At 45.0% G+C, this 15,206-nt stretch overlaps 1 protein-coding gene across 4 annotated transcripts in view; it reads left to right on the top strand.

Annotated features, from left to right (window-relative positions):
• The window catches only part of RFFL (ring finger and FYVE like domain containing E3 ubiquitin protein ligase), a 74,639-nt gene that overhangs the window by 42,873 nt on the left and 16,560 nt on the right, over nt 1-15,206 (top strand). For all 4 annotated transcript variants that reach the window (XM_080679858.1, XM_080679857.1, XM_080679856.1 and 1 more), the window contains one exon: nt 12,943-13,130. In XM_080679858.1, the coding sequence (XP_080535984.1) occupies nt 12,951-13,130 (180 nt within the window). In that variant the 5' untranslated portion in view covers nt 12,943-12,950. The remainder of the gene's footprint in view (nt 1-12,942; nt 13,131-15,206) is intronic.

Below are 15,206 nucleotides of genomic sequence, written 5' to 3'. Positions count from 1 at the left end.
ATTACTTTTCCCTGAACTTCATAGCAGATGCTGAGGCCCCTCTGCAGATATTTGTCATAAACTAGTTGAAACAAGGGAGTTTCCAAGAACATTTATAACTTGTGATTATTATGTATGTTTTTCTGTTGTTTACAACAGTTACCACTTCAGGAAAAGAGCTCATTTATTACCAGTGGCAAGTGAAATCTCTCTCCTTTTCTTCCCCTTATTCATAGTGTCACCTTAACACTTTATGCTCCAATACCCTCTGTTCCAGTTCATACATCCTTTTGTCATGTTTCTCTTTCCACCTTGCTTGTGCTGTGCATGTCAATAGCAACAGGCAAAGCTCTGCTTAGACCTGGATGTATCTGGTGGAGGTCTGTCTCTTTGATTTCTAGGATTTCTTTTCTGTTATTTTACTTCGCCATTTGCTTTTTGTGCATTTCTGTTTGTGTCCTTTGCAATTCTCATCAAAGCACCATTCCAAACGCAAGCCCCTGGAGGGCATTGAAGCCTGGAGTGATGGTCTGTTGTTTATCTTTTTGGCTCTTTCCGGTTTTCTAATGCTGTATTAATTGTCAGTTTTAATATTTTTCTGTTACTTTCAGAAAGTAGTCTGTTACCATTCTTTTCTTATTTCTCAAGTAATCTTAGCAGACACTTAAAAATTATCTTCAGCATGTATGAGGTAGGCTTTTCCTTCCAGGTATTTATGTGGTTATATGTGTTTAAACCCCTTAATTTGCTGATTACCCTAGAATCATGATTGGGGAGTTTTCAAGCATGAATTTCTGCCTCACCCCCTTAAAGCTCTAATGCTGTTACCATTAGTAATCTATACTAATAAAAGGGTGATATGCTATTTAGACCAGGAGACCTTCTGGATGTCCTTCTGGACAAAGCCATGGTGGCGGGGCCGAGGCAGAGGCAGTTAGGGGCGATCAGGCTAGGAGGGGAGGGCAGTTGGGGGTGAGCAGGCCATGCGGGGGCAGTTGGGGGCAAGCAGGCCGGCAGGGGGAGCAGTTGGGGATGAGCAGGCCATGGGGGGGCAGTTGGGGGCAAGCAGGCTGGCAGGGGGAGCAGTTGGGGGTGAGCAGGCCGGCAGACAGTGTGGTTAGGGGCAATCAGGCAGGCAGACAGGCAGGTGAGTGGTTAGGAGCCAGCGGTCCTGGATTGTGAGAGGGATGTCCGACTGCCGTGGGATCGGGCCTAAACCGGCAGTCAGACATCCCCCTAGGGGTCCCAGATTGGAGAGGGTGCAGGCTGGGCGAGGGACACTCCTCCTCCCCGTACCCCCCTGCCCCGGTGCATGAATTTCGTGCACCAGGCCACTAGTACTTCAATAAATACCTGGTGATCACATTTACCTGGCACTAAGGCTGGGACTAATGCTGTAAAGTAGACTCACTCTTGTTTCCTGTTTCACTTTCCACACCTAACCATGGGAGATGAACACTTTAAAAAGAATTATACTTTGAGCGTCAGCCCAAGGACTGAAGGGTCACAGGTTCAATTCTGGTCAAGGGCATGTACCTCATTACCTTGGTTGCAGGCTCTATCCCCAGCCCTGGTTGGGCACATGCAGGAGACAACCAATTGATGCGTCCCTCCCCTCCCTTCTGTTCTCTCTAAAAATCAACGGGGCCCTGGCCAGGTTTGCTCAGTGGTTAGAGAGTTGGCCCGTGGACCAAAAGGGTCTCAGGTTCGATTCCTGGTCAAGGGCATGTACATTGGTTGCCGGTAAGGGCGAGTGTAGGAGGTAACCAATCAATGGATGTGTCTCTCTCATGTCAGTGTTCCTCCCCCTCCTATCCCCATTACTCTCTCTAGAAATCACTGGAAAAAAATCCTGGGGTGAGGATTAACAACAAAAAAATAATTATACAAATTGTTAGGCAGTTGTTAAATACAGTGCTACTTAAATGCTCATCCCCTCCGAATGCAATCACCATGCAATGCAGCGACCTTGCCAGTTTTTATTCTTGGAATGCTCAGCAACTAGAAGAAGGTTTGGCAGACAGTATTGCTAAATAATCAGATGAATGAATTAAAATTATCGGGAGGTGTACAAGATGCCATGAGAGCAGACAGGGTCAGAGGTTTTCCTGAGGAAATAAATGCCACCTGCGGGAGGTAGGTGGGAGGCTGAGAAAATAACTTGAGGGAGGTTCCTGAAGCCAAAATAAGCTTGGCATTTGAGGGACTGAAAGAATGGAAAGGTAGGGGAGCTGGAGCTAAGAGCAGGGAGAGGGAGGCCCTGAGCTCTGAGGATTTACTTTCAGTTTTATTTAATGGTTACCAGTGAAAAATTGATTGAAAGGAGGGTAATAGAGCATTAGTTGTAGTTGACACAATTAGGTCAAAAACCCCTACTCAGCTGGAACAAAGATGGCCAGAATGGAAACTGAAACATCCTAAATGTCGATGAAGGGCTTATCTTTAGAAAATTGGGGTCTATCTATAGCTCCTGTACCCTGAAGTTGAAAGTAGGAAATGCAGATGACTTCCTGGATGTAAAAATTAAAATGCTGGGGTTCCTAGGGATGGTTTTTCTGTCCACTCCGAGTCTTGAAAGGTTGGCTTGGTGGGTAGGTATCCCTTTTTGGTGTCCCTAGAAGGGAGTAGAAATTAGTGTTAGATAATTCCTCCCTGCTAGCCACTTTATGTGATTTCTGTTGCCCTCTCTCACAGGCAGTCCATTAACCTGCTCTCCCAGCGCACAGGCCCTTGAATTCCTAGTGCTAAGGGTAGGGAGTATGGATGGTGAAAGAAGACGCCCTCTTTCTGTAGGACTACAAATTAATTAAAACACTGGACTTACATTCTGTCACTTTCTAGCTGTGTGACCCTGGTCCAGTTACCCAATCTTCTTTATTTACAAAATGAGCCTTTAAATTCTGATTTTTGCAGGATTATTGTATTAAATGAGAGAATAGATGCAAACATAACAACCCACTTGGCACATGTTAGGTGTTCTGTAGTGTTTTTACTTTTTTCTTAAAAAATGAAATTTTCTATGATCATTTGAGAAAGGGAGCCCCTGAGTCTAAATAACTCCCCCAATTTTCCTCGTGTCTGCTGCTGGAAGAAACAGCACAGCAGTCTCTCTCTCTCTCTCTCTCTCTCTCTGTCTCTCTCTCTCTCTCTCGCCTAAAGCTTCTAAAGCTTTGGTAATTTTTATTAAATTATTATTTGGGAAGTGGATAAGGAGGCTGAGCCTGAGCCCGAGCCCTAGCGTCTTTGAAATCTTTACCATGTCAGTTTGTATAGAGGCTCTGGAAGCTGTTTGGGAGAGAGGCAAATATTTAACACTAGAGGCCCGGTGCACGAAATTTGTGCATGGCTGGGGTCCCTAGGCTTGGCTGGTGATCAGGGCCTATCGGGGCTGTCTCGCCCAGTCCCTATTGGGGCTGGGCCGGCCAGGGCCTGCAGGACAGAGGGAGGGATGGATGCGGGCAGTTGGCCACCAGCCCCAAGCAGGGAGCTGGCCCTTGGCCCCCCTGGGAAAGGGGCCGTGTCTGCCACCACTTACCTCGTTTTCCTGTCCCAGCCTGGGGCCCGAAGGCCCCGGCGGGGTCAGGAGAGGAGGTGACAGTCACTGGGTCAGGCGTGGAAGGAACAGACGCCGGATGCTGATGCCACTGGCCAGCCGTGGGAGGTTGGCTGTGGGAGCACACTGACCACGAGGGGGCAGCTCCTGCGTTGAGTGTCTGCCCCCTGGTAGTCGTAGTCAGTGTGTGTCATAGCGACTGGTTGACCGGTCGTTCCGGTCATTTGGTCCTAACGGTTGCTTAGGCTTTTATATATGTAGATTAGCCCCATGGCTTATGATAATGCCTGCCATTTACTGAAGTACTGCCTTCTGCTCTTTCTGCAAGTTGAAAGCCTGGTAACTTGCCTCATGCCTTGACCAACAAAGGTATGCTCTTTATACTGATCACCTACTCTGTCTCCAGCTGTGACAAATAGGTACATCCATTCATGTTATACTGAAGCTCAGAGAGGCAACTCTCTCAAGCTCATTCAGTTACTGTGGTAGAGCCAGATTTAAGGTCAGATGTGACTGTCCGTTTAAAACCAAAGTAAAACGTTTATTTGGGAACTTTTTCTTTTTACTTGTTTGTTTCCTAAAAATTTAACCCTAAAATGAAATTCTTATCTAGGAACTATCCAAATTGTCTGTTAGGTTTTAGAGCCTGGGGGACTGTTTTCCCCTGCTGTGTCCCAGCCTTGTGAAATACCCTTGTTTATGTCCTGCCCACAGACCACTTGAGCAGGGCTGTGGATCTCATTTAGGCCTTGGGTTCTAAAGTTCCACAGTGTACTTGTCGCCTCTGTGACTTAGGTGTTCTGAATTCTTTATTCTCAAATAAATAGCTCAGAAATAATCTCAGTATCACAGAGAACATGCTTCATTGTCCCACACCCAGCAAGTGAGACCAGTCTACAGTATGGTTTACTCCGTGGGTTGGTTGCTTACAAACGCAACAGTTGCCCTATTTGATGCTCGTGTTGGCACCAGCATTGTAAATCTTCCCCTTCCGAGGTGGACACCTCAGGCAGGTTTACTGGAAAATTCCAACTGCGATTCTGAGATTCTGTATTGAATTAAACAGTTTCAAAGGGCGTTCAAGTTTCTTTTCAGTAACTTATTTTTTAAAGTAAGCAGCATTCTACGTGGAGAGATGATTTTAAATTTCAGGTGAGTGCTCAGATAATGATTGATTCTTTATTGTATGGGTGATGTGATCAAGTGTGCTAGAGCTCCTACCCGGGTCCCTTGGGTGGTAGGAAACTCAGACTTTAGGTAAACACAGAGAGAGAGGGACATAGCGCTTTCCAGCCAGTCATCACTATTGAACATGTTGCCGTAACTTACAATTTAATGGTAATTTATTTTAATGAGCTATTTATGGAGCACTTACTGTAGGTTAGGCACTTTATGTATGTTCCCTCTCATCCCTACAATTACCTTCCAACAGGGGAGGTATTATCTCCCTTATGTAGGTGATGAAGGAAACAGACTTAAAAAGCTTATGTAAAGTGCCCAAGGTTAGCTACCCTTTGCTTTTGATAAGGGATTTTTTTTCATAGTCACTTTATGCCATATAAATATTGATAAATTGCTTTGGGCTCTTAGGAGAGATAACTAGTACTTGCTTCACCAGCTCCTATTGATAAAATACTGAGTGTTCTTTTGGTCTCCGTTTGTTTATTTCACAAAGTATTTGATTATCTGCTATGAAGTGGCAGTGTGCTTAGATGATGCCAGTAAAAAAGTGAAGACAAAATAAATATAATTACAGATGATGATAGTTATCACGCAGGAAACAAAAAGGTCAATGAGAGTGTATGTGACTGAGGAGGATCCTCTAAATAGGCAATATTCAAGTTGAGACCTGAAGGATGACAAGGAGCCAGGAGAACACGCAGCGTTTTAAGTTTGCAGGAAGGAGCTTATATGCTTGAAGAATGGAAAGGATACCATGGCTTGAAGCTTAGTGAGTGGTGAGGAAAGGAGCATGACGTGAATTGGAGAGGTAGGCAGGGGCTGATGGCACACGCAGGGGCTGATGGCACACGCAAGGGTCTTCTCCTGAAATGCAGTGGAAATCCATTAAAGAGCTTTAAGTGTGTGTGTTTTGGGGGGAGGAGGGAAGTGGATGATGCCTGTGGAGAAAGAATCGGAGAGGGGCAGGAACTGAAGCTGGGAATCTAGTTAGGAGGCTGTTCTAGACTGGAAATACAATAGAGCACGAAGTCCCGGCCCTCATGGATCTTTTATTTCAGTTAGGTGATGCAGTTAACAAGTAAGCAGATAATATTAGCTGGTACTAAGTGTCATGTGTGAGATTAGAAAGTGATACTTAGACTAAGGGGTGATTGACAAGAAGGAGCCAAACATGTGAAGGTCTGGAGAGAAGAGTCTAGGCAGAAGGAACAAATAGCAAGTTCAAAGGGCCTAAGGAGGGAAATGTAATAGACGAGAGATGGTGATTTAGACCATTGTCAGGGGCAGGGGAGATGGGAATTTTTGAGTCTTCAGCTTAAGCATGGTATTTAAAGTCACTGATTGGGGGTCTCCTTGGGAGAGAGAGTGGGCACCAAACACAGCCTAAGCACTCCCAACATTTAAGAAAAGGGGGAGGGGAAGGAACCAGCAAAGAAGCTTTAAGGTAAGAGGGAAATCAAGAGTACGGAGTTCTGCCCCTGACCAGTTTGGCTCAGTGGATAGAGTGTCGGCCTGCAGACTCAAGGGTCCCAGGTTCGATTCCAGTCAAGAGCATGTACTTTGGTTGGGGAGTGGGGGGTGTGCAGGACGCAGCTGATTGATGTTTCTCTCTCATCAATGTTTCTAACTCTCTCTCCCTCTCCCTTCCTCTCTGTAAAAACATCAATAAAATATATTTTTTTTAAAAAAGAGTGCGGAGTTCTGGAGGCTCAAACAGTTAGCAGGGCCAGTGTTTCAGGGAGGAGGGAAGGAGGGCCACTGTGTCCTGCAGGAGATCGAGAAGTGTCGCTTGGAATTCCTTGGGCATCTTGCAGAGATTAGGTGCAGTGGTTAGACCAAGCTAGATTGGAGAAGGCTGAAGAGGGAATTATAGGTTGAGCAAGTGAAGTCAAATACTGAGAAAAATCTTGATGTAGAGGAGAGCAGAGGAAAGGGCCTTCACTAAGGAGTGGGGACATGGGCTCAAAATGGTTTTCTTTGTTGTTGTTTTTTTTTTTTTTTTTTTACAAATTACAAACACTATCCTAGATGCTTTAAAAGCCTTTCTTAAATAAACTTTTAATTGAAATATAACTAGAGAAGTCCACAAATTTTAAGTTAGGGTTTGATGAATTAATAGGCTTTGGGGTCTAAGCGACGTCTGTTCAAATCCTGGCTTACTACCCGTTAGCTATGACCTTTTGCAAGTCAGTTAACTTCTGTAAACCCTGGTTGTCTCACCTGAAGATGGGAAGAATGGATCTGCCTTGCCAGAATTGTTGTGAGGATCACATGAAATAACACTGGGCAGCACCCAGCTCAGTGCCGGGCAGATAAGAGCAGTCTTCCAATGAATGGCTACTTTCTTCTTTCCTTGTTAAAATATGTAATTATTTATCAATTACTTCAAAGAGGCATAGCTCAGCCATATTGCTAGGCTTTTCATAGCTGTTCAAAGCCATTGCAATTGTACTTTAATTGCTTTTTATGGATAATATGCAAGATGAAGCAAAGCCCATTCTGTAGTAATGATCCATGACGTGGGATACTTTTCTTTATGCACCCAGCATAGATGCTTTTAATAATTCCAGGAATATCGTATGCAGTAGGCAAACCACTCTCAATAAACGAGATGATTCTGTAAGGCTTGCCATCTAGACATTTTCTGATGTGCCACATCAGAAAGGTGCTTATTTGAGGATTTGGGGGCATTTTAATTAGGTGTTTTAAAAAGATTTTTATAAAGTCTTATGCATTGCGTTCACCATAAATAGGTTAATTCCAAAATGTTGCTGTCTCTGCATCCTTGTGAAGCCTGTTGTTGCAGGGGTGCTTGGACACACAGACCAGTCAATTAAAATGACAACAGACTGGATGAGAATCGTGGGGACTTGACTTTACTGCTGTAGAATTTGGTGGTTAGCAAGATGCTTTTGGAGTCGTACTGCACACTAGCGCTAATTTTACTAGGACACTGACATTCTGACCCCTCTGTGCCATGTGGCCATTCTTTTTTAAAAATATATTTTTATTGCTTTCAGAGTGGAAGGGAGAGATAGAAACATCAATGATGAAAGAGAATCATTGATTGGCTGTCTCCTGCACACCCCACACTGAGGATCGAGCCCGTAACTTGGGCATGTTCCCCAACAGGGAATCGAACCATGGCCCTCTGGTTCATAGGTTGACGTTCAACCACTGAGCCACGCGGGCCAGGCTAGGGACCATTCTGACCCTTCTCTGCTCCATGGTAAAGCCCATGACAACCACTGATCCACTTAAAATTATTTGACTTGATCAGGTGAACAGTGAAGTGGTTGTGTAGGAAGAAATCACATTACCTCCCCTCCTGCCTCTGACTGTACTCACCCGACCTGGGATAAGTCATCTGTCTTACCCTGGGGTACCACTGTAATTTTCCTGTTCAGCAGGGATCAGTCTCCCAAGAAATAGCAGCATACTTTCCAAGCTGACAGAATCTCGTGTGCCGTTCTTGCCTCACACCACAGGACTCTTCCCCAGGGAATGTCAGTTTTCTTGTTCACCCCAGCCCTACATCTTTCCTCCTTCTCCCCTGCAGGCAAAGTGGAGGAGGAGAGCGTGGCAGTTTTCAAACACACTCAGTGGGAGAGCAGTGAGAGACCGCGTTTGAGGATTAAATCTCCCAGTCCCTCTTTTCTGAAGAGGGTGAGGGATTTGGAGAAGGGATTTTCAAGCCCTCAGTGAGGATTTAATAATTTTCTTTCAAGATCAGAAGGAGGTTTGCAGATCTGAGAAGGAAGTTTTTCAAAGTTGTTAACATAGGGAGACTTCTTTATACACCTCACAATTGGTTCCACTTTCAGTCCTTTAAGTTACATAATCAGATGCCATGTATTTGAATTTGTTTAGGGCTGAGGGATGAAAAAAATATTCCCAAGAGAAAAATGTGTGGTTTGTATGGCAATGTTAAAATTACAAACTCTTTCACTCCCCAAAATAACCCTGAAGATAGTTATTATTTAGACTTAGGGTTTTCCAGTTTGGCAAGAGAGTACTTTTTTGTTGTTGTTGTTAACCCTCACCCAGGATGAATGGATATATATTTATATAATTTTTTTTAGAGAGAGTGGAAGAGAGGGAGGGGGAGAGAGAGAGAGAAACATCTATGTGAGAAGGACACATCCATTGGTTGCCCCGCAAATGCTCCCACCAGGGCAGGGATGGAACCAGCAAACCCAGGTACTTGCCCCTGACCAGGTATTAAACCCTGACCCTTTGGTGCACAGGCCAGCGCTCTAACCATTGAACACACTGGGGGGGGGGGGGAGAAGAGAGTACTTTTAACTGACCACGTTAGGAAATGTGTCTTTTTGGTATGTAAATATATGTCAAAAAGCGTAAAAGCCTAGTCTGTCGACTGGTGAACTTGTTCTGTTTGAGTGAGCAGGTGTGAGGTATGTTAGCACTGGGGATTCTTTCCATCTGGCCCTTTCCATAATAACCCCTTCTTCCACATATACATATCCCCAGGATAAGACTGTGCTTCGCTCAAACATGGGGCTTATGAAATAACAGTGACAAATTTCAAGTCTCACAGAGCCAAGACCTTGTAAGAGTAGCCAAATACTTACACAGGCCAAGGGCTTTTCTTCCAAGGCTCCCTAGAGGAGGCAGTTAAGATTAGATACAAAGTTAAGAGAATGAAAGTAGTGCTAGGGATGACTCATTCTCCTGACTCCCAACTGAGGGAGAGCTCTCTTAGCTTTTGTGTCAGGGTGAGCTGTAGTGCCTTACTGGGCTGAAGTCCCCTGGGTGCAAGGACCTTGTCAGAACCACTTTTGGTAAACCCCAGTGCCCAGCACATAGCTGGTGCTTCGGAAATAAAGCACGAGTTGGAACAGTATACAGCGGGCCAGCTTTCATTGGGAACATACTGGTTCCTACTGATGGTGCTTACCACGTGCATTTACCCGTTGTGGCGAAGTTCTTATCTCTTAGGAAACAGTTGCAACATGTGTATTCCTAGTGTGGAGGAAAATGTGTTTTCTCATGGTTAAATCTATCATTTCCCCTCCTTTTCCTTTTTATTTCATTTTTCTCTGCTAATGCTGTAAGCTTATCTTTGGTTTTATCTGTCTTTACTTCTAGTGAGAGGTGGCTTTTCTCCTGCCCAGAAGTGTCTACCCAGGGTCTGACTGATCCCTAGGTGTCACGTTTCCTGCTACTCTGGCCCTTACTCCCATGCTTTCTCACTAGCTTCCTTCCTCTACAACCTCTTAATCTTCGGCGGTTTCTCTACAGTCTTCAAATATGTCTACATTTCTCTCTATTTTAGTGACCTGGATCTTCTTCAGCTGTTGCCTTCTCTCTCCTATTCACAGTCAAAAGTTTCTTGAAAGAATAATTGATGCTTAGAGTCTGGCAAATCCTCACTTCTCATTCACTTCCCAACCTGTGGTTATCTTCCTAAACTGCTCAGGCAAAGAGCATACCCACATGTTCCTAAAACTAGTCCGTTTTGCATTTTTTATTTTGTTCTACCCTCTGGGTCATTAGCTAGCGTGGATAATTTCTTCTTGAAACTCATAACTCTTTCAGTTTTCCCACCTCTGAACATTCTTCCTTTCTCTGTTCTGCTGGTTGGTTTTCCTCTGCTTGCCCTGTAGATCGGGTCTTCCCAAGGGTTCTCACAGACCCACCTCTTTTCTGCCCTCGACCATCCACCAGTCTTTTGCCCCACTCTGGGTTTATTTACATACTTGTAGAAGGCTGAGGATTCCCAAACCTTCATCTTCAACTGAGACCAAACCCCTGTGTGCTGTGCATACATCAGCATGTCCCACAGTACAAAACTCATCATCTTAGCCTGCCCCCTCCACACACAGGTACATGCCTCTTCCTGAGGGCTTTATCCCAGTTAGTGATCCCACTGTCTGTCCTGTTGTGCAAGTCAGAGTCCCTGGGATTCATCCAAGACTGTTTCCTTTCTCCCTTCCCCTACCTTTTCAGTTCATTGACACAGACTGCTAATTCTGGCAGAGATCTGGGACAAGCCCAGAAAGCCACATCGTAGCCGTGAAATCTCTAGGTTTGCTTCTTGCCTATGCATTCCCAGAGAAGTTGTAGTCAAAATACTGTTACGATGACAGTAGCAACAACGAATGTTTATTTAGTGCTTCACAGCCAGAGAATGAGAAAAATGAAGTACAGACAGGTTATGACTTGGGTAACATGGCCCATAAACGGGGCTTGGGACCTCTGTTTTACCCAGATCCTATATGTTCTTTGTATTATTACACTGTCACAGGTGTTCCCATCAGTCGATGATTTAAAGAATTACAGAATCCCTCCTTCAGAGGGCTACCACACCACTGTTGTCTCCATTCTCTTGACAACAGAGAACTCGTTTAATTAACTGCTCTTTTCTTCATTATTCCATGTGAACTGTTCATTACCAGTAAGGCAGATTACGCACCCTCCCCCCACCCCCCACCCCGGTCTGTGGAAAGTAGGAGTCTTCATGCAAGTACTAGTGAGTCAGAGGGGGATGTGTAGGAAATGGAGCAAATGTGTGCTTAGTTAAGATTTAAATATGGTGTGTGATTCATTCACTCAGTAGTACTTGTTGAGCCACCTATCTGCTGAATACTGTGTGACTAATGGTACCTGTTCTCATGGGGTCACAGGTAAGTGTTTGGGGTGGGGTGTGGCAGATGTAAATTGGATCCACCTACAAAAGTGAATGAATTATATCACAGGTGTATTGGAGGCAAGTGTTGGGAAGCTAAAAAGGCCCTAGAGTAGTCAAGAGGCCTGACGTTATAGCTGTGTGAACCAGGAAGTTATTCCCTCTACTGGCCTTTTGCTTTTCCTCTATAAAAGGGCCAAGGCTGAACCTGTTGGCTTCTTAGTTCCTTCCAGCTTATCATATCTTTGAACTATGATTTCACAAAGGCACTTTCAAGAAGTCAGGAGGCAGTGCAGAAAGTACCATTCTTTTATGTGAACTGATTATTGAGTAATAACACTAAATGTTCCACTTATTATCTCTGTAAACATAGAGTTCAGGCTCAAAATGTCCATGTTGACTGCCTTGGTCTACTGAGAAAAGCACACTCGTACTTTATCACGGCATTACTTGGCATTTTAGTGGACTGTCTTGCCATCTTTAGGTTATTCTGACATTTGGGAGATTAACTCCTCTTTGTTTTGTGATCTTAAAAAATCACCAATCCCGCCCTGGCCGGTTTGGATAGAGCATTGGCCTGCAAACTGAAAGGTCGCGGGTTCCATTCCGGTCAAGGGCACATGCCTGGGTTGTGGGCTCGATCCCCACTGGGGACTTGCAGGATTATTAAAAAAAAAAATCACCAATCCCTTTGTCCCTAGTACCTGTATTTGGTATGTCAAATGGGAATAATAATCCAACACTTTTTAATAAATTCACAGAGGCACTGATTGAGCAGTGAAGCTGAATTTTATTTACTGAGCATCTACTCTGTGCACGACACTGCTAGGGGAAGGTACAGGCGAGAATAAGAAGTGGTTACTTCTCTCCAGAAACCGGTGGTTTAGCGTTAGAAAACAAAGGGTGAGCGTATCTGCAGCCAGCTGCTATAGGTGCTGTGATGGAAGCTTACGTGGGATTGCAGCTACAAATGTCAGAGTAGTTAGTTCTGCTGCTGGTGGGAGGGGAACCAAGGGGCAGCAGCATGGTGCAGGGAGCAGAACTTGAGGTTTAGAGTCAGAAGGACCTGGGTTTTCCAAATCTTGATTTTCTATATATTAGTGTGTGACCTTGACTTCTCACCTGTATACAGGAAATAATACCTTTTCACATAGTCAGTGTGAGCATGGAATTATGCCGTGTGTATGCATGATGAAGTTGTGTCTGTGAGCTCTAGGGGAAGGTCATGTTCCTGAATAAAGTGGGCGTTAGGCCCCTTGTAATCGCTACAGCAAGAGATTTTATTTGAAGTTAGATCTCAGATTAAACCCAAACATGGATCAGCAACCTTTCAAAGGTAGTGTGCCAACTTGGCCGCCCATGCTATCCTGGCAGATCAGGTGTCTGTAGTCGCTTCTTATGGGCAAAGGTGACGTGGTGGTGCAGGAGGTGGCAGGAAACCAGTGGCCCAACATATTCTGCCTTGACTCTGGCAGCAGGAGTGGTTTGAGTGTCCCAGCTCACCTGTGCCCTCAGGAATGGGAATGCACTAGAGGTGTGTCTTAATTCTGACCTTTTTCCTTTCCCTCCCGTTCACCAGATTTTATCATGTGGGCAACCTGTTGCAACTGGTTCTGCGTGGATGGACAGCCTGAGGAGGCCGCACCACCCCAGGGAGCCAGGGCGCAGGCCTATTCCAATCCTGGGTACAGCTCCTTTCCTTCCCCAACAGGCTCGGAACCAAGCTGTAAGGCCTGTGGGGCCCACTTCGCAAACATGGCCAGGAAGGTGAGTGTTGACCACCTCAGGCCCTTGGGCCAGCTCCCTGGCCTTTCTATCCTGCCTCTTGCCTTGCCTCTGCTTATGCAATGCCAGTAACCCAGACCCATTCGTTTCGCAAAAGCAATCAAGGAAAAACTAACCAAGCAAAATCAAAGCATCTCAGCATAGATTTGGAGCCTGCTAGACTGAATCTAGATCTCAGCTTTGCCATTTACTAGCTGTGTGACTTAACCTTGCTTGAGATCCTTTTCCTCGATTATGAAGTGGGGATGTAGTAGCTGTACCCATCTCACAGTGTTGTGAGAATAGAATGAGACAAGCTACAAAGGCCAGTACGTTCAATGCCTGGAATGCAGCAGGCACTCCATGCTATTGCCTTCATTAGCTGTCCTCATAAATAGCCTGACTGCAGATTAACTTGTTCATTTTAGCGAAAGCAATGCCACGGACGTCTCCGGTACGTCAGGACCTTAACAACGCCGACTGGAGCTTATATACTGTGGCGATTTGAAATGCTCCATGGCATGTTTTCCAGATTAGTGAGCAGGAAGGAAACTTACTGGCTGGGTAATGGTGTGTGGGTGTGGGCCCTCCCTTTGTCAACTCCCAGAGGCAGTGTGCTCTCTGGTCAAGCGCCATTAGAGCTGACTGGTGAACCTTGACCTGGAGAAAGAACTGTATTCTGCATTCTTCGGTAAAAGGAGAGGTTTGCAACCCAGAATGGGATGTTAAAATGGTGATAATAGGAAAATTGAGAGGAAGAAACCCTTTTTAAACCATCTGCTGTATGCCAGGACTGTTTTAAGCAATTTAGATTTGTTTCATTTAATCCTCACAATAACTCTATGATGTAGGCTTTAGGGTTCCTAAACTCCCATTTTATGAGAAACCAGGGCTTAGAGTTTACCAGTTAAAAGGAAACTGTGTGAAGTTCCAGACAAATAGCATAAGAGACATTAAAATACTGCTTCTCTTCCCTCCTTAGGTAGAACCTCAAGATCACATAGTTATTAACGGCAGAGTCAGGATTCACACCAGGTCTTTGACCCCCCCAGCTGTCTCCCAGAAGACATTCACATGTCAGAACTTCTGCCGCTTGGAATGTGGCGTGAAGCGTTGAGCCACCTGCCCTTTCTGTCTGTAAATGGTGGAGGATTGGCCTTTTACCCTGTAGGTTGGATTTGGCCTGCACTTCACTGTAGTGCAGCAAAGGCGGGCGGGCACGTGGCATAGCTTTATTGTGATTGCTTAGCTACCCAAGAACTCAGCCAGAGAGGCTGCTGCAGGCGGTCAGGGCGCCGTGGCTCGGTGGGCAGAGGTGCCCTCCTTTTATACTTAGACAAAAGGTTGCGTCAATAGATTGAGACCGAAGTGGAGAATAGAAGGAACTCGGTGCCACGTGGCCTCAGTCTTCTCAGTGATGGAGACGGTGGGGTGGAGTTAGGATCTGAGATGAGATGGAAGGAGGGCTGTTGGGTATTCGTCACATGCCTGGTGCTGAGTTTGGCATTTCAAATGCCTTATCTTCATTGGTTCCTTACAAAAGCCTATGAAATCTGTACTATTATTTATTCCCACTTCACAGATGAAGAAATCGTTCTCTTTATCTAAGGCAGTAGTTCCAAGGACTCCTCAGGTACATCAAGAGACTGTTGGATAGCCAGAGCTGCTGTTCTCACAGCTATACTGTGAGGAGTGTTAGGAACAACTGCTGATAGAAGTGGCAAAGTAATTGGCAAGAAGGAATAGGAAAAACCCTTGTGTAAATGAGCAGCATGAATTTGTAGTAGGCTTATTTGAACCTTTTTTTTTTTTTAACCTGGTAGTGTATAACCTTTTATTGTTATTCAACAATTTAAAAAATTATTACAGTTACAGAAGTATATAGCTTAGAGCCAAATTGTTCAAAAAGTTTGTTACAAGCAATAGAACCCCCCTCTTCTCATTTCGCTCTTCTCAGAGGCAGCTACTTTCAGTTCTTTGGGCTGGTTCTTTTGGTAGTTACCTCCACATTACTGTTATATATCTACTAGTGGCCCGGTGCACGAAAATGATGCACTCGGGGCTGGGGGAGGGGTCTCC

Source organism: Plecotus auritus, assembly GCF_963455305.1.
Source record: "Plecotus auritus genome assembly, chromosome: 7".
Classification (NCBI taxonomy): domain Eukaryota; kingdom Metazoa; phylum Chordata; class Mammalia; order Chiroptera; family Vespertilionidae; genus Plecotus; species Plecotus auritus.
Note: the sequence above shows the minus strand (reverse complement) of the source record. Positions and strands in the feature narration are given on the sequence as shown.